Below are 20,112 nucleotides of genomic sequence, written 5' to 3'. Positions count from 1 at the left end.
TAAATCAAAGGAGCCTGCTGTATAATTTAGGTCTAAAATGCTGCCAGGCACGTGGGGCTGATATGGAAGATACCAGAGTTTGTAAGTAACCAACCACAAATAAATTACTAAACAACAGAGCATATCATTATCTTTGTGAGAAGGAAACTGGACAGAAGGGAATTTAAAACAAACCTAGGGCAGGCCCAAAGATTTATATTATACTATATACAAGAAATTGGGGTTAGAGTCCCTCTCCATATCTCTCACTTTCCAAGCAGGGAGATAACTTTTCTCAGCTAAAGGAATAGCAAAAAACGGCTACTCACCTTCTTGTAACTGTTGTTCTTCGAGATGTGTTGTTCAAGTCCATTCCAATCAGGTGTGTGCGTGCGCACGTGCACGTTGTCCAGAAGATTTTTCCCTTAGCAGTATCCGTCAAGTCGGCCTGGGCGTCCCCTGGAGTGGCGCCCTCATGTCGCCTAATATATAGCCCTGATGACCTCCCACCCCTTCAATTCCTTGCCAGTTACTCCGACAGAGGGGTAGGAGGGTGGGTATTGGAATGGACATGAACAACACATCTTGAAGAACAACAGTTACGAGAAGGTGTGTAACTATTTTTTCTTCTTCGAATGGTTGTTCATGTCGATTCCAATCAGGTGAGTCCCAAGCAAAGTTAGGAGGCGGAGTCGGAGCTGACTACTGACTGGAGCACTGCCCTACCAAAGGCTGCATCATCTCTGGCCTGCCTAGTAATTGCATAGTGTGGGGGTAAAAGTGTGTATTGATGACCACGTCACCGCCCTGTAGATTTCCTGGGTGGGAACCTGAGCCAGGAAAGCTGTTGAAGAAGCTTGTGCTCTTGTAGCGTGCACTGTTATAAGGGGCGCTGAGATTCCTGCTAGATTGTAACACTCAGTAATGCAGGCCACAATCCATGATGAAATGCACTGGGTTGAAACAGACTGTACCTTCATTCTGTCCGCCACTGCAACAAAGAGCTGTACCGACTTCCTGAAGGGTTTGGTCCTTTCTAGTAGAAGGCCAGTGCTCCACGGACATTGAGAGAGTGGAGTCGCTGCTCCCTGTCACTTGTATGAGGTGTAGGATAGAAAACCGGAAGGAAAGTGTCCTGGTTGAGGTGGAACTGCAACACAACCTTGGGGAGGAAGGCCGGGTGAGGCCTGAGCTGAACCTTGTCCTTAAAAAACACGTTGTAGGGCGGCTCAGATGTTAGGGCCCTGAGCTCAGACACCCTCCAGGCTGAGGTGATCGCCACCAGGAACGCGACCTTGTAGGAGAGGTAGAGTAGGGAGCATGCTGCTAGAGGCTCAAAGGGATGTCCCATGAGCCTACCGAGGACCAGGTTAAGATCCCAAGAAGGAACTAGTTGGAATACATGAGCATACAACCTGTCGAGGCTCTTCAGGAAGTGACTAACCAGGGGATTAGCGAAGACCGAGTGGCCCAGTACCCCCGGATGGAAAGCAAGGATGGTGGCCAGATGTACTCTTATGGAGGACAAGGAGAGACCTTCCTGCTTCAGGTGGAAAAGATAAATCCAAAACTCAGGGCACTGAGGCTAGTGCCGGGGAGAAGTTGCACTGAGCTGACCAGATTGAAAATCTCCTCCACTTTGCCAGGTAAGTGGCCCTAGTGGAGGGTTTCCTACTGCCCAAGAGAACCTGTCTTACTTGTTCTGAACAGGAGAGCTCGAATGGATTCAGCCATGGAGCCTCCAGGCCGCGAGATGTATCGACTGCAGGTTTAGATGCTGGAGCCGCCCATGATCCTGTGTGAGAAGGTCCGGGAAGAGTGGTAGGATAATCAGGGCCTCCACTGACATGTCCAGGAGAGATGTGTACCAATGCTGGCGGAGCCAAGCTGAAGCTATGAGAATGACCAAAGCCCAGTCTCTGCAGATCTTGAGCAGAACCTTGTGAATGAGTGGTATGGGTGGGAAGGCGTACAGAAACAGTCCCCTCCAGTGGAGGAGGAACGTGTCCGCTGTGGAGCCTGGACTGTGGTTCTGGAAGGAGCAGAACTGCTGGCACTTCCTGTTGCGTCGCGTGGTAAAGAGGTCAATCAGGGGACAGCCCCATCTCTGGAAGAGCAAAGATGCGACATCCAGGTGAAGGGACCACTTGTGGCTGTGAAAAGACCTGCTGAGGCGGTCCACCGGCTTGTTCTGGACTCCCAGAAGGTACGACGCCTGCAGATCAACTGAGTGTTCTGTACAAATGTCCCATAACCTGAGGGCTTCCTGGCACAGGGGAGAGGAGCGTGCAACCTCCCACCCCCTGTTTGTTGAGATAGAACATCACGGACATACTGTTCGTCATGACTGATACACAACGACAAGCTAGATACAGGCGGAATGACTGACACACTAGGTGTACCATTCTGAGCTCTTACATAGATGTGAAAATAGACATCCGTCTGCAACCAGAGGCCTTGAGTCCTGTGTACCCCCAGATGAGCTCCCCATCTCAAATCTGACACGTCCGTCACTAGCGTCAGGGATGGCTGTGGGGTGACGAAGGGGACTCCCAAGCACACCTGCTGAGCATCCATCCACCACAGGAGTCAGTCAAGAACGGGGCAAGGCAGGGTCAAGATCCTGTCCAAGCTGTCCCTGGCAGGTCTGTACACTGACGCCAGCCACGACTGTAGCGGTCGAAGCCTGAGCCTGGTGTGTCGAACCACATATGAGCAGGCCGCCATATGGCCAAGCAGCTTGAGACAATTTCTCGCGGTGGTGGTGGGGAACTTCCTGAGTCCTTGGATCATAGAGTTGAGGGCCTGAAATCTTGCCTCCGGAAGGAATGCTCTGGTCTGAGTTGAGTCCAGGACCGCCCCTATGAACTCTATGGTTTAGGGCCAGAGGGCGGTTTAGGCTGGCCTTGATTAGCGGAGGAGTGTTGTCTTCTCCTACTACTCCTGTTCCTCCTCCTAGAGTTGTCCTGGCAGTTTTGCTGCTGGAACCTTTGAGGAGGTTGTGTGTAGAAGTATCTCCACTGAGTGGCGGGGGTATCCAAGCCCAAGGATCTGAGGGTGGCTCGGGAGTCTTTTAGGCTGTGGAACTGTTTATCCGTTTTCTCTGAAAATAGTGTCTCACCCTCAAATGGAAGGCCCTGAATCGTCTGTTGGACTTCATAGGGTACCCCTGAGACTTGTAACCTGCCCCTCCATCGCCATGAGTCTTGTGGCATCGTCTGCAGAGTCTAAGGCCACCTGCAGTGAGGCACGGGAGACTAGTCTCCCCTCTTCCACCAAGGCGGTGAATTCAGACCGAGAGTCCAAAGGGACGAGCTCCGTAAACTTGGCCATGGAAGCACAGGTATTATAGGAGTACCTACTCACGATGGCCTGCTGGTTAGCAATACGGAGTTGTAACCCCCCAGTGGAGTAGATTTTCCTACCCACTAGGTCCAGGCATTTAGCGTCCCTATTTTTTGGGGAAGGACCTTGGAAGCCTTGTCTCTCTCACTGGTTAGCCACATCAACAACCAGGGAATCCGGAGGCGCGTGTGAGTAGAGATGTTCAAAGCCTTTGGAGGTGACAAAGTAATGGTGCTCATTGCATTTAGCAGTGAGCAGCAGAGATGCCGGTGTCTGCCACAGGGTTTTGGTGGCATCCACCACTGTTTTTATGAGGGGTAACGCTACTCATGAGGGCCCCGAGGATGCTAGGATGTCCACCATGGGATCCGCTTCCTCGACCACCTCCTCAGCCTTGATGCACAAGCCTTGGGCAGCTTTGCAGAGCAACTGCTGCAGAACTCTATTGTCCTCTAACGCAGGAGCTATGGATGACCCTGCCACCGCTTCGTCTGGGGATGAGGAGAAGGAAGCATGCGCCGGTGGTGGAAGCTCTCTACCATCTGCCCCGGATGGGTCACGTGACTCCTGGGGCAGCAGTGGAGGAGGTGGTGCCGATGATGGCAACATGGCCGTAAATGTTGTAGACAACATCAGCGTTGGCATCAACTGCACAGGAGAGAGCTGCATCGGCACACTCACAGGAGCTGCCGGTGTTGAGGGACCCGGTGCCGGTGTTGAGGGACCCGGTGCCGACGTCGGCACCAGGGCCGTAGGTGCCTGCATCGAGGTCAACGTCGACAACGGTGCAGGCATGGGAGACAGGTCTGCCGACGTCATACGAACCAGTGCCCAAGTCGGAGTTGGGCACGGTGCTGGAGTCGACGACGGTGCCGGCCGGAAAGGTATCGAAACTGTAGTTGCCGGGTGTACAGCTGAAGGCGGCACAAAGGTGGCAGATGTGACTAAATACGTCGCTGAGCGTGGGCCCTGGGTTCCTTGCTGGCCCTGGTGGTAAGCCCAGGGGGTCCAGAAGGGCAACTGAGGTGGGTTCTGCCACTGTGGAGGCCACGCCTGCTGCTCCCTTTTATCTTTGCCTGACCTCGCTCTACGACTCCTGCTACCACTTGAGCGGTAGGAGTCGGGCTCCGACTCCGAGGTCTCAGACACTGAAGACACAGAGGAGCCAATCTTTGGTGCCTCAAACATTGAGAGCTCAGGGAGTGGGAAGGCTCTCTAACAGAGTGTGTAGGTGCCGATGGGCAAGGCGAAGGAGAGTGCCTCAACATCATAGTTGGCTTCCCTTTGGAATGCACTGGAGGACAGGGCGCTGAGGATTCCTCCCTGGCAGGCGAAAACGGTGCTGTCAGGTGGAGGAGATCTCTAGCAGCTTGATAGGCTTCCAGCATGGACGGGAGCTGAAGTTACCAAGTAGGTGCCGGGGACTGAAGTGATGCCGGACTCGACTGCCTCACCCAGGTAGGAGTCGACACTGCCCCGGAAGGAGACGCCGAGGAGAGGTCCACCTGGGGTTGCACTTCTCAAGGTTTAGCCAGAGGAGAGTGGTCATCCGGCTTTCTCTTCTTTTGAGGCACCAGCAAATGGGAGCGGTGCCTACTGTCCGACGGGCCCCAAGAGGAGCCATGGTGGTGCTGGGCATCTCTGGTATCGTTCTTCGGCGCCGAAGACATAGACGGTGCTGGGGCGCTCTGCGTTGAGGACGACACCGATGGGGTCGTTCTCTCGAGCCCGGGTCAGATTGGGGGCGCAAGGCTGCCTCCATGAGGATCACCTTCAGGCACTGTTCCCATTCTTTAAGTGTTTGTGGGAGGAACTCGTGGCAGATCTTACAGCGATCTTTCTGATGGGTCTCCCCCAGGCACCTAAGATGGGCGAGTGCGGGTCGCTCTTAGGCATGCACTTGGCACAAGCCATGCAGTTCTTAAAACTTGGGGACCGCGGCATGCCATGGTGCCGGGCCGGAGAGAGGGGGGGAAAAAACCCCAACAACTATACTACACTAAACTTTTAACTGGTACTACAAACTAACTGAGAACTATATACATGGAAAAGCGAAGAGAACTTGCTGAGGAAGAGCCAAGGGAAGTTCCAGCCACTGTCACTGGCGGTAAGAAGGAACTGAAGGGGTGGTGGGTCAGCGGGGCTATATATTAGGCGCCAGGAGGGTGCCACTCCAGGGGGTGCCCAGGCCGACCCGACGGACACTGCTAAGGGAAAAAATCTTCCCGCCAACGTGCACGTGTACGCGCACACACCTGATTGGAATCGATATGAACAACCACTCGAAGAAGAACTATGATTTAAGGACCTTACAGATGAAGTTCAGGTGAGAGATGCAATGGATGGGAAAACAGGGATGGTTATTTCTTATCAGTTAGAATAATAAAAACTGTAGTAATCTTCAGGACTCTAACAAAAACAGACACTCCTCTCCCCTCTTCCCACCTTTCTTAAACTGGCTCCTATACAACACTCCGAGGAGAAATTATGCCTGTCAGATTGCTACAGACTTCTCTCAGGGGAACCACTCTAACATGATTATTAAGGAATATTAATGACTATTTGTGCCTTTCAAAAAATAGTCTTCTTCAGGTGAAAGGCTCTGGTGAGTTTTTCTAGTAAATTTTGGTAATCAGAGGGATTAGACACCCTTTTAATCCTAAAAGGAAGGGAATTAGACATCTTGTGACATCCTCCCAGGAAAAGAGCAAGAAAGCCCATAAACTGAAGTAGCCAATGAGACTGCAAATACTGAACAATAAAGAAAACAAAATGGTCCTATTACAGTTCTGATGATATAACCAAGAAAGGGAAAGAAAAGTATCAGTCTTTTGAATAGATTCCTTCTATCTAAGAAAAGGAACCCATAAAGTAAAGAAATAGAAACACTTTGATTCCATCTGCTGTGGTCTGCATCAAGAATGTGAGTTTCTTCAGGACTCCGTTTTTATTTTTTTTAAATTGGAGATTCTAGTTCCACTTGCTGACAGGAAAAACTCAAATCAGAAAAATCACAGAAAACTGTGATTTGTTTTATCTACAGAAACACTAGAAGAACAAAGAAAGTCCAGTCACGACACTTAAAAATGCTACATACACCAACTACTGAATATATTTTGTGGCACAAAAGCAAAAACCAAAGACATATCCTACTACAAAGATGAGGTAAGTAAGAACTGGAAATTCAGCTAGAAAATAATCCCTTGTAATACTTCCAGTAATCTTGCCTTAGATCTTTATAGGATGTTGTGTCAAGACAGTAATGTTGGGTGAAAGAGCAGACAGCTCTAAGAAAATGCCTTGTAAATCTCAGTTGGAGAGATTAACCTGAACCTGGCTACTTGGGCTGTAGTACCTGAGCCACTCAGACTCAGGTACAGGGCCAAAACTACACTCAGACACTAGATCACAACACCAGTCATTCAATTTTGGCCCCACAGCACCACCTTCATGGAAGAGCCATGGGATCAAACCTGGCTGGGAAGTCAGCACTGCTTCTCCACGTTGCTGCCATGGGGCCGGCTTCCACGCCAGGGATCCCCCCAGAACCCTGCTCAGCCTCACCCTGCTTCCAGTAGTCCATGTCCCCTCTGCTGTGCCCACAGTACTTGCTCATCAACAGCCTCAAGACCTATTACAAGTACAGGGAGCTGGAGTGAGCACCTGTATAAGGTAGCTGGCCAGGAGAGGGGCAGTGAAGAGCCCCGAGGTAGAAAAACACTAGACGGTTCAGTTATGCAAATCATGTAAAAAATTTCTGGGGGTACTCCTGAGTAATACTTATAATTTTATTATAAGCTTTTAAAAAATATATACAGCTTTTATCCTATCAAGGAATGCACATAACTGTGCCAGCAAGTGCTTCACATTCTACAGCTCAGTTATCATGCCATAGAAAATATGTCACCAACAGGCAAATGGAGAGTGTCAGCTCAGGGCATAAAGCAGCATGGAGGTTGAGGCAAGGAATAATGTCAATATTCTCATAATGTTCACTCATTTTCCTTTGCATATTCACTACAGTTTAGTAAAATATAAAGAGCCCATCTTTAAATAGAAAAATAATGTAATTGCTTAGGACCTGAGAAACACTTACTTCAATTGTATACGTCTGGTCATGTTTGATAATTTCTCTACTGCGTAAAGTCCTCATTATAGCAAAGTCCGCAGTAGCAGCTGCTCCTCTTTGGTGTGTGGATGTCTCATCACCCTGTGACCGGTCAATATCAGGACCATCTTGTATCAATTCTTCATCTTTGGTGTTTGATGCCTTTTTCTTTTTTTTCTGCTTCTTAGATGCACTCTGCCCATCAGACTGTGCTTTCCGTTGCCTAAACTGGGCAAGCTGCACATAAGAGAAAATCCTGTTAAGGTGAAAGTTTTCTTCTTTATTACTAATGACACCAATTATGAGAGCTTATGGACTGTTCTACATAAATCTTCTGACTAATCTCTGCAGAAAACAAAGCTGAGGTTAATGCTGCATATTCCAAATACCCTTCAATACAACTTAATATAAACATGAAAATAATGTTTAAAATGTACAATATATAAGCAGCACAATGATAATTTAATATAGGTCTTGCAGGTTTCAGAACAGTATGTACTTATTGGACAGCTATCTAGAAATCAAAAGATTCAAAGTTAAACAAAGCACAAAGGTTATAAAATAATCTTTGATCTCATTTTCTTAGGGAAACTTAAATTTCTCTAGTTTTATATTACCTTACACACCAACAAGATTATGAAACTCATTTTATCTGCTTTGAAATAAAAGCGGAAGAGCAACCCTCTCTAATACCAAATATGTACCACTGCACTCTTCAGAAAGAAATACTTTTAGGAATCAAGAAAACCAGCCCAAGCTGCTAACAAAACATAGAAGAAAGTAAAATACATCTTTAGGAAATCGTTTAACAAAAGACAACAAGCAAATTACAAGATACTCCACCTTGTAGCAAAACATGATGATGAATAAAAAGTCGCAGGTGATCCAGACACAGCACAGTTGAAAAACCAATTAGTACGTAAGCTATTCAAATACTCTAAGACACTGCCTTTTACAGAGCTTATCACTTTTAATCAGATGTAATGGTTTACATGTGAAAATCCATTTAGAATATATTTTTCTTAACTGGAACAGAATTTCAGTTCAAGAAAGAAAAATAATAATTACGTTTTTTACAAACGTAAAGACAAAATTAAACGGACATTAACGAAGTGTTATCCATCACCAGGTTTTATTCTCCCACCTCAAAAGTCCAACATTAATGACTGCTGCAACCATATTACTTTATTAAGCACATTCACTTATAAACACAACAATATTTAAATAAAGCCCTAGACTTTCATATCTATTTTATGTTAATTAATACCAAAGTATTATGCATTTTGGTAAACCCACTGTCAATTTAAAAAAAAAAGGTTCTATCATATAATAAAAGTATATTGGAATTTTTGCTCATGATATTCACCAATCCAGAGAGCCAGGCTTCCATTCAAACTCTTTGTCAACGCTCAAGTGGCTCAATCAGGATTTCCAGTTTGGCAAAGATCTCCATTCCCAGTCTCTGCTCTGTCACAATGCAAGCTGTCACTTCTGTGTTTTCTAATTGTCATTCAACCTCAAGATAGCTGAGAAAGCCATAAATTAAACAGAGATGATACTTGCAAATCAACTATGATTTCTTCCATAGCTAATGCTTTTGTCTCGCTGCAAGAAAAGATTTTCTTATTTCCCCAGCAGGATTCTGCAGTCTCAGGGCAGCTGACAATGTGGAATATAGCTTCTGCTCTGCTCAGAAGGACCTTGAGATCTGCTGAGCAAATAATGCTCACCTACGTACTTAGCATGTATTTCCGCTTTCTTTTCATTACATTCCTAACTAGTTTAAATATTTAACAAGGCTTTTTCTATTTTTAAAATAAATAACACTTTTTAATATTTCAGAACATTTGTCAAAGAATAAGTATTTTACACCAGGAAGAGAGGAGAGATTCCCCACCACCATGTTCAGGTAAGGAATAGGATACATCATAGACTCATCATCTTAATAGAGGGAAGAATGAGGATACTAATTCCCTAGCTCTTCACAATACCAATACATGTTCTGAGGGCTTGTCTATACAGTGCGGCAAAGTGCACCAAAGGGGTGTGATTTGTAAAGCGTTCTAACTGGCCTGTGTCAGGGTGGATTTGGCCCGTGTCAGGAAGACTCGATTTAATCATGTTTTTCTACATAAAAGTGCATTCTTGTTGGTTGTTATAACCTTAATACATATTCTTCACAACTCAGAGATAGATGCAGGTTTCATTTTTAGAAGGTACACACTATATATTTTTAAGTGATTTAATTTGAAAACTTTTTAGATTAATTTTACAGCTATATCTGAAAATGAATGATTGTTTGGTTATTTCATTTACCAAAGGTAATTGAAGCAGATATTTATGAAGTCATTGGGAGGTGAACTATCTCCAGTTCAACAGGTTAACCATTAATATTTGGAGGATTTTCTTGCCATGCTGTATTAGGAGAACATCACCAGACAAACATTTAAATTGTTTTACTTAACTAAAACAACAACGTTATATATTCTGGATTTTTTTCTTCAACAGCAAACATATAATATTTTAACCAAACAAGCATATGTATTTTTGAATTTAGTTAAACAAGTTTTTTAAAATCAGGTTTGTTTTTGTTAAAATTGTTTTAACTAAAATAAATGAATTTTTTTTTAAAAAAATTAAATCGACTATGTCAGCCAGGTCAACATGAGAAACTTAAAATATGGCTTCTGCAGCTAACTCAGTTGTCTTCACCTTCATTTTCCTGTTTGTTCATAATCGGGGGTGGAGGAGGGAGAGAGACAAAGAGAGAAGCTTTCCTGCTTTTTCAGGTCCCAAGTGATTTCTCAGTTTGGAATGAATTAGTCCAAAGGAAGAAAATATTCTTTCTATACTGGCAGAAGAAGCTACTGCTGTTAAAAGTGAGATTATCACTTTAACACTCTCTGAATCCAAGTGCTTAAGTGACTTCCACCAGTTCACTGGTGTGACTTTCCTTAAAACGTAATAGTTGGCATTATGGAGGGATGATTGCTGGATGTCCATGTCGCAGCCAACTCCTCTTCTTCAGCCATTAAGATTTGACCCTGGTACCGAGTACTGAGACTATTTGCAAGAAAATAAGCTATTCGTTTTTTTAATGCTTGTAATTTAACTCTGTCATTGCATATTTCTCTCTTTAAGAGCTCACTCAGTTCCTTCCAAATTTTAACAGTGTCAGCAATAAAACTGCTATTTCTCTTCATTTTGTTCAAGGCTACAGAAATAGGCTTCAGGGTACTCAGCATGTATTCAACATTTCTCTTAAGCCCTATGTTGAGAACTTTGGCTGTGACGGTGTCATCTATTCTTTCATGATTTTATTCACAAACTGTCATCAGATTAGGCCAGTTCTCGATATAGTGCTCAAACAGTCCACTACTGAGTTCCATCACACATCTTGTGGGAGAGTTAGCTTGGTTCCTCCCATGTTTTTCAGAGCAGCTGTTGCAAAGTGGTTGTTACGGAAGTATTTTGATTTTTATCCACTCTGGCTCATGTAGACCCTGCTGGGGAGCTCTAAAAGGCAACTAGTTTGCATTAACATAATCCTTTTTGAGACTATATGTTACGTCAACAAAACAGCTAGCTAAGTCATTCTTGTCATAAGTAAAACCCAAAGTATTTTCTAAATAAGCCACTGGTACAAGCTGGTGGGTTTGGCCTTCAGAAGTAAATATTTGAGAAATTTTTAAGAGAACTAGACAGTGTCAGAGATCAAGCATTCTCTTCCCAGACTTGATCACATATTTTTATGTTACCTAAAGCAACCCTAACATTGTCTCTGTAGCTAAAGTTGCTGCAAGAAAATGTAATTGTGAGCTTTCTGGAACACGTACACACTGGTTCTAAAGTATCCCATCAACCCTATGATGGCTGAAACCGTATGTAATAGATAAAAGGTAATACAGCTTCTTCCAGTGCAACTTTATATTCTTTATGGGCCTACAAAATTAGATAAATGACTCCAACAAGAACGACTGAAGGATTCTAATCCCCTCGAGTACGGACTGTCTGCGTGATGCATCTAGTTAGATTATATTCCTCTCTTTTCAAAACTAAGCTACCAATTTTTATCAATGAGGCATTATCAGATAAAACCCTAGCAATTTTGGTTAAAGATATTATATAATTAATTGAACTTTCTTTTAAATAATATTAAATATGGGCATGTGTAAATGTATGTACTAATCTGGGCATTCAAATAATGATTGCACCTTATTTTCACAAGAATGTCCACTAGGTACATAATTGGGCATTTGTGTTCTGAAAGTAACCGATTTTCATACATGCACCAACTGCATGCACAAATCTTAGAAATTTTTACCCTAAAATTTGCAGTCAAATAATAAAATAATATGATTTCAAATTCAGAAATTTAATCAAAATTTAAAAAAAAATAGAAAATTATGTTTCTTTATTTTAAAACTACAATTATCCCTTCAGATTAGAGGTGAAATGCACTAGATGCAATCCTCAAAAATACTGCTGACCAAAAATACTTCTGCTGCTCATGAAGAAAGGAGAACCTAAAATACAGACTTCCTTCAAAAGTCAGGGCTCTAGAATTAAGATATATGGTCAGGGCTTGGGGGGAAAAAACAAAACACACACACACACCCCTTCAGTGACAAATGGGAAGAATTCCATAGCAATCATTTTAGGAAAGGCCAACAAATTCTAAAAAAATTAAGATTTCATTTAAACAATACTAAGTTTCCAGATTTTATATTTGCAAAAAATAACCTTCCAAGTGTGAAAGAAATATGAGCCAAAGGTAAACTGATGTAGTGCTGTCTTCCTGAATCTAAAGAAAGAGCTCCAGAGCTTCTACTCCTGCTCATGATTTTATCAGAGTTAAATTAATAATACAGTAATTACTTTTATTGCTTCTATTCAAAATCTGTGGCCAGCAACTCAAGAACCAAGTCAATTTCATGCCACTGCTGATACTTGGAAAAGCTGTAAGAAACAGCAAAAGATGCAAGTACTGGTGTTATTCAAAGGAAGGAGGCTCCAAAAATAGAGAGAGAGTCAGAATAGCAGACATATTCCACTACTGTCAACTCCTTACAGTAGCAGGAGGCTCTGGTCCCAGAAACTACAGGAAGAAAGGACAAGACATCAAAAAAGCAGCCACAACTTCATTGAACAACACACCTGGAAACTATTTAGCAATAACTTGTCCAATGCAGGTCATCCTTTCCTTGTAATCCATTCTACCTGGTGGAGGGTTGCCCATCAGCTCTCTACCTCACAAATCTGGTCCAAGTACCATTACTGCAACCTCCAAGCAGTAGTGAAATTCCAGCCTTTCCAGAAACTGGGAGATAACGGCTGGTGGCGATTCTAACCAGGGCCCTCTGTTTTTGTACTTAACTGGCTTGTAATGGGGTCCTGGTCCAAGACTGAGCTCCTAGGTGCTACAATAACACAAATTATTATTAATAGTATGTTTAGTCCTCTAGTTAGTTGGTGTCTGGTAAATCTTTTAAGCACTGTTATGGTCAACAGATCAATTCCCTATGGAACAGGAAAATGCTTTCAACAAGGCATTGAGGATTCCATGTTTATTGTCAATGACTTCAGTGTCAAATGTGTAGTTTACAAGTAAACTGCCAGCCTTGAAATTTCAGACTGAGATCTCAGAGTAAAACTGGGTTTCTTTCCAATTCACACATCATGATCAGTACTAATGGTTCTACTGGCCAAAGATCTTTACTTACAGCTGTATAACTCCCCATGTCCTCAAATTATGCTCTCAGCAACTTCAATACCTGCATAGTCCCCATTGTCTTCAATAAGTTTGCAAAGGTATAAATGACTAATCCTTGCATCCAATTCCGAGATGCACAAGATGGAACACATTTCTTATTTCATCTCTCTTAGCTGTGTTGGCTCTGCAGAGCTAACGGGTAAAAAGCAGCAAAAACTTATTTTTGTCACTAAAGTCAGCAGAATATGACTGAACAGCAAATGGAGAGTAGATATATGAGTAATATGTATAGTTTTGGAAATCATTTTTCAGAGTGGAACTGTATTTGAATATAACAGCATAAATATTTAAAATATTTATTTGGTTATGTAGGTTCTGTGGGGTTCTGAACCTTTTCCCCCCTGGAGCCCCAAAATCATTCACCTCTTTATCACAACCTGTATTAATCCCACAATCCTGAGGGAAGGGCTACAGCAAAATACTACAGGTGATGTGGTTTGCAAAAGAGTGGGTGAAATCCTTGCTGCAAGATGATCAGAAGTGCAGAAGAGGGTTGGTGTGTGCTGGGGCTGCTGGGTTCTAGGTAGGCACCCTGTTAGGACACGTGCTATCTTGGGGGCTGGTTGGGATTACTGGTAGAAATCATACCAATTTAGTTACCTATTTTACTGCTGATCATTTTAGCAGAAATATCTATCCAGCTATTCTTGGTTGTGGACATAACTTGAGTACCCCTGTTTTCTTCCCCATCCAACTCTTAACCTCAGTGGTAAATGCCACATGGGCTTTGTGTCAGAATATAGAAGTGACATGGCACAGTATATAAATGTGAACACAAATTTAAAAGATGTTCTGATTTAATGTATGGTGTGAAGTGCATATTCACATCAAAGATTTCCCACATAAAGTTCAAAATTATAAGGTCCAACTAAATTTTTCGACACAGATGTGAAACTACACAAATGAAAACAATGATGACATTTACTTTTCACTACGTAATCTCTTTACCACATATCAGGCCCAACACAACATCTGGCAAGTTCATGACATAAGAACTCTATGGGTAACAGAAACCAATCATCATACACATATACAGTACAAAAGACTAAATTTAAGGTGAAAACAATCAGATTCTCAATTAAGTTTGCCTATTACCCCTTCACACTCTGAAAAACATGTCATTTTTCAGATCTGCTGTGGTAAGTAGGAGCTGCAGGTTTTTAACACCTCTAAAATAACTTCCCAGTTGTGGCTATTATGGAAAGAGACATGATGTACTGTCCCTTAAAAAATAAAACTATTATTTTATTCCTAAGTATATACTTTAGTACTGTAACTTTTCCATCAAGACATCTATAACTATGATCAAAGATGTGATTAATCTTACTGTTCAAAGGACACAACTCTGTTTTACCTACAATGTGGAAGAAACAAGAACTCAGCAGACTTTTTCTAAATTCTTGTCTACCATAAGAACGGCCATACTGGGTCAGACCAAAGATCCATCTAGCCCAGTATCCTGTCTTCCAGAGGGAATGAACACAGCAGGTAATCATCAAGTGATCCATCCCCTGTCGCCCATTCCCAGCTTCTGGCAAACAAAGGTTAGGGACACCATCGCTGCCCAAACAGATTATTATACATCTACAGCAATTCTGTCGGGGGATACTCAAAAAGAAATGAAGACTGCAGTATCATTTTTTCCCCTCTCATGACAGTCACCTCCAAAGAATGTGCAATGTGTCCCATTCTCTTTTTTTCTCTATTAGAGAGGCATATAATTTCAAACACTGAGAACACCAGGAAGATTCTCCTCCTCAAGGGCATTACAATACATATGTAGAAAAAGAACAGTTGTGGACATATGCCATGCATCCCTACCTTTCACTGATGACAGGGAAATAGGCAGTGCAATGTCAACATGGCACAGGACAAATGCTGTAAACCATTTTCCAATAATCCCAACACAGCCAGTATACCATGAGCACTTAACATTAGGTTTTCAAGAGAAGATTCTCAACTCCACTTTACAATTTTTAAATAAGGTATAGTCATATTCTGTCCCTTAACCATTCTCTCGCTACATATACAGATAGATATGAGTTGGTGGGGAGGGGGGGGGGGGGTTGCTCATAGCCATTTTTTTCATTCCTCAGCTGGCATTTGTGACACACACTAACAGCAGAATGGGACAGTGCATGTGCCTACACAACATGCTCCACCAGGATGATGATGCTCCTCATTCTGAGGGCAACGCAGCTGTTACTGCAGCCTATGATCTTCCTTGACAGCAAAAGAGGTACTTCTGCCACTGAAGCTATACAGGATGAGAAAAGCCTCTGGTTCAAAATGGCACCCTCATTCCCCCAAAGTAAAGAGGATTTTAGCTATGCTGTCAGTGGGAAGTAGAGAAGCTGGAAGGGAAGCACTGTGCACCAACTACCTGCCATGCTAACAAACTGACCAGAGCCTCAGAGGGGATGGAAAAAATGGGCACCGTGGGAGGAACCAGCTTCTTCAGAGAGACAGAAAGGTCCTGCCTTGAGACCTGAAAAAGAGGCAGTCAGATGTATCTTCTCTGAAGGAGAGACAGGATCGCTTGTGGCTAGAAACCTGCCCCGGGTATGGAGCTGTCTGCTCAGTCAAAGCTAAGGGGTTAGTAGAACCAATGGAGAAGTTAAGGAGGAGCCCTTTTCCTCTGCACTGAGGCAGAAAGGTCACCAGTCATGTGCTTGTCCTTGCCATTCTAAATGGCCTATTCTATCTTCTACTTTTCTCTTTACCTTTCTTTTTGTACACTTTTATTAGTTTGTTTGGAGGCTGGAGCACAGAGAGGAAGGCTCAATAATTGATAAGAGGAGGCAAAGGCAACTGGGGTTGAGAATTAAACACTGCTAGAAATACACACACTTCATTCTTTGCTTTGCTTCTACTAAGTTGACTCATAACATGAGTTTTCATTAAACTGGAGTCTGAAACTTTCCTTAGGCTTTAAAAAGTCTCTCTAGCATATTGTCATTATGTCATGTTAACTGAAAACTAACTAGCCTGTCAGATCCAAGAAATGCCAACTCAATGCTAAAGTCTAAAGAGCTTTAGAGTTGTTGGGCAAAACTATTCAAACAAACAAACAAAAAAGAGCCAACAAAAGTTTCAGCTACGTTTTAAAAGAACAAAAATGAGAGAAAGATAATAGCATTACTGTTTAACTTTATCTGCTAAACTTATTGTTTTGAATCTACTTGTTGCAGACTTACAACCTTCTCCCAGTTGGAAAAACACTGGAAAATTGTAGTTTAAACTGTCATTTTTAGGCCATGGCAGTTCTCCTTATCAAGTGTTCCTACTTCATAAAAGTATTTTGTAAAAATGGTGTCCTTTGGCAATTGGGTTTGCTACTCTGGAAGCACTTTTGTCTGAGCATTGCAACCAGCTGCAAAATTGTTCATTGGACTACATGAGCTTTCTGGCTCAGAGCTTTTTTTTAATCATCAAAATTTATTACTTGACACCAATCAGCAAACATCACCCTCTATATTCTCTAAAACAGGGGTCAGCAACCTACGGCACGCGAGCCAATGGTGGCACGCGAGCTGGTTTTTAATGGCACGCCGAGGTCTCGGCCGCCGGCCCCGCTCAGCCCGCTGCCAGCCTGGGTGAAGAGAACCCCAGGCCGGTAGCGGGCTGAGCGGAGCCGGCGGCCGAGACCCCGGGTGGCAGGAGCCAGCGGCTGGAACCCCAGACTGGCAGTGGGCTGAGCGGGGGTCCTGGCCGCCGGGACCCCAGCTGGCAAGGGGCCGGCAACCAGAACCTAGAAGTGAAAGTAAGGTGGAGCGTGCACGCTCGGAGCCGGATAATGCTGGGGTGCTATCCTGTGACTGGAGGCACAGCCCGTGGCACACTCCCAGCTGGAATCCTGCTGGAACTCTCTGGCAGGCTGGCGCTGGCGGCCTCGTGGACTGGAGTGAGCATCAGGCAGTCAGGCAAGTGAAAGGGGCCAACGGGAGGCGCGGAGGAGGTGTCCGCATCCCAGCCTGTCCTGCTCTCCCTCTCTCGCCCCTGTGGCTGGATACCAGGACACTACAGGCACGTGCCGTCCCTGCGGCGTGCACAGCTGCGGCCCCTCGGGGGAAGGGAACAGCAGGCCAGGGGGTCTTCTGCTGCTGCCCCCCATTTGCCTGCAGATGCAGTGCCCCCACACAGCTGGCCCACAGCTCCCTTGGCAGGAACAGGAACAGCGTGGGACAGGGAACCATCCACCATCCAGGTAACCCGGCTGCAACCAGGACTGTCCCAGGCCAGCCCCAAGCCCTGACCCCCCAGGACTTCCCCCCTACACATACACCCCAACCCCCTGCCCTGAGCCCCTCATGCCACCCAACCCTGACTCCTGCACCCCCATGCTCCCAGCCCTGACTCCTGCATCATCCACATCCCCACCTCCTGCCCTGAGCCCCCCTCACACTCACACATCCCCAGCCCCTGAGGCCCTCCCCACAAGGGGGGTTGCAATATGACAGTACCTGTAAGAAATTTAAGTTACTTTCACCCCTGCTGCTCATCCCGCTGCTGGTCTGAGGTTCCAGCCACCAGCCCTGCTCAACCCACTGCCAGCCTGGAGTACCGGCAGCCAGCCCAGGGCTCTGCTCCTGGCCTCGACCCAGCGCTCTTCAGTCAACCCCTGCTGTAGCCCACATTGGAAAACTCAGCAAGGAAAAGCGAGAGCAAGGATCACACTTAGCTGATAAGATCTGCATTTTAATTTTATTTTAAATGAAGCTTCTTAAATATTTTAAAAACCTTATTTACTTTAAATACAACAATAGTTTATTTATATAATATAGATTTATAGAGAGAGACCTTCTAAAAACGTTATAATGTATTACCGGCACACAAAACCTTAAATTACAGTGAACTTGGCACACCACTTCTGAAAGGTTGCCTACTCCTGCACTAAAACAAGCTAAGGCTCAGACAGTGAGGCCCAGAGTAGGGTTACCACCTTTGAAATACAAAAAAAAACAGCGCTCCCACACGCACAAGGCAAGCCCGCATGCAGTCCGAACCCTCAACCACAAGGCAACCGCGCAACTCTTCCCCCCCCCGCCACAAACATCCACTTACAGTATCTAAAGTGATAACGCATTTAGATAACATTGATAACATCATTTATAACAATATGTTTTATCAGCACATTTTGCCAGCCAGTCTTTGTAGTCTGTTTCGTTTAGCCAGTTGTCATTAATGTGCAGTTTCTGATGCAAGCTTTTTTTTCTGGGGGTGTAGTAGGATCACTCGCACCATAACCCTGCTCTTCCATTATTTAATATGCCTCGCACATCTCCTCACTCTCGCATGAGTCAGACCCTCTCTCACACACACGGTGGCTTGCATGTTGGTGGGCAGACAGCTGCTGTATTTTCAACAGTTTTGATCTGTTATCACTTAACCTGCCCAAATGAGAACACTGTGGCACCTTTAGCTGGACACAGAAACTTGGAACACAGCTATCCCAACGTATTCTGATAATAATGCAAATCTATAGACCCACTTAAAAAAACCCCAGCAAATTAAAAAAAATTCTGGCACCTGGCAAATCCATAAAAACAATAGCCAGACCAGTCAAATACTGGCCAGGTGGTAATGCTAGCCCAGAGCCACAATGAGACTTAGGTGCCTAAAGCCCAAATTTAGGCCTGTTGTGATCCACAAAACCCCTGCCACCTAACCCTGTAGGTGTCTAAACTCACCAGCACAAAATTTTCATTGTAATGGTTCTCTAGGCACCTACAGGTATGTCTACACAGCAATGGGCTAGAGGGTCTGAGCTAGGGTTGCCAAGAGTCTGGTTTTCAACTGGAACACCCAGTTGAAAAGAGACCCTACCAGCTCTGGTCGGCACTGCTCACCGGGCCATTAAAAGTCCGGATGGTGGAGCAGCGGGTCTAAGGCAGGCTCCCTGCCTGCAGTGGCTCTGCGCAACTCCCAGAAGCAGCAGCATGTCCTCCCTCCAGCTCCTAGGCATAGGAGCAGTCAGGGGGCTCCACACGCTGCCCCACCCGAAGTGCCGGCTCCACAGCTCCCATTGGCTGGTATCTACAGCAAATGGGAGCTGCGGGGGCGGTGCCTGCAGATGGGCCAGCGCACCAAGCTGCCTGGCCACACCTCCACATAGTAGCTGGAGGGGGGACATGCCGCTGCTTCCGGGAGCTGCTTGAGGTAAGCGCCAGCTGGAGCCTCCACCTCTGACCTCCCTCCTGTGCCCTCCAATTGTCCCAGCCCTGATCCCCCTCCCACCCTCTGAACCCCTCGGTCCCAGCCCAGAGCACCCTCCTGCACCCAAACCCCTCCTCCCCCGCCCCCCACCCCGAGCCCACCCCCCCAGCTGGAGCCCTCAGCCCCCCCGCGCCCCAACCCCTGCCCCAGCCCCGATCCCTCTCCAGCCCTCCGAATCCCTGTTCCCCCACCCTGATCCCCCTCCCACCATCCGAACCCAGCCCAGAGCACCCTCCTCCCAGCCCAAACCCATCATTCCCAACCCCTCGCCAGAGCCCTCACCCACAGTTGGAGCTCTCACTCCCCCCTTGCTCCAACCCTCTGCCCCAGCCCTGATCCCCCTCCTCTACTCCAAACCCTCAGCTCTACCCCCAGCCCAGAGCCCCCTCCTACACCCCAAACCTCTCCTCCCGGGCCCCCCACCAGAGCCTGCACCCCCAGCCCACACCCCATTCTGCATCCCAAATTCACTGCCTGAGCCCAGAGCCCCCTCCCACACCTGAACTCATTTCTGGCCCTACCCCTGAGCCCGCATCCCCAGCTGGAGCCTGTACCCCCTCCTGAACCCCAACCACCTTAGCCAGCGTGGTGAAAAATGAGCGAGTGTGAGTGAGGGTGGGGAGAGCGAGTGAACGGGGGGGGGGGAATGGAGCGAGCAGGGGGCGGCTGAGAGAAGGGGCGGGGTAGGGGC

The 20,112-nt window shown here is 45.6% G+C and overlaps 1 protein-coding gene across 7 annotated transcripts in view; it reads right to left on the bottom strand.

The window, feature by feature from the left end:
- Positions 1-20,112, bottom strand: part of AKAP9 (A-kinase anchoring protein 9) — a 187,756-nt gene that overhangs the window by 135,811 nt on the left and 31,833 nt on the right. For all 7 annotated transcript variants that reach the window (XM_039526343.1, XM_039526344.1, XM_039526346.1 and 4 more), the window contains exon 2: positions 7,421-7,669. In XM_039526343.1, coding sequence (XP_039382277.1) covers positions 7,421-7,669 — 249 coding nt within the window. The remainder of the gene's footprint in view (positions 1-7,420; positions 7,670-20,112) is intronic.

The sequence above is a fragment of the Mauremys reevesii genome, linkage group 2 (genome assembly GCF_016161935.1).
Source record: "Mauremys reevesii isolate NIE-2019 linkage group 2, ASM1616193v1, whole genome shotgun sequence".
NCBI lineage: Eukaryota > Metazoa > Chordata > Testudines > Geoemydidae > Mauremys > Mauremys reevesii.
This window is presented reverse-complemented; position numbering and strand designations above follow the sequence as displayed.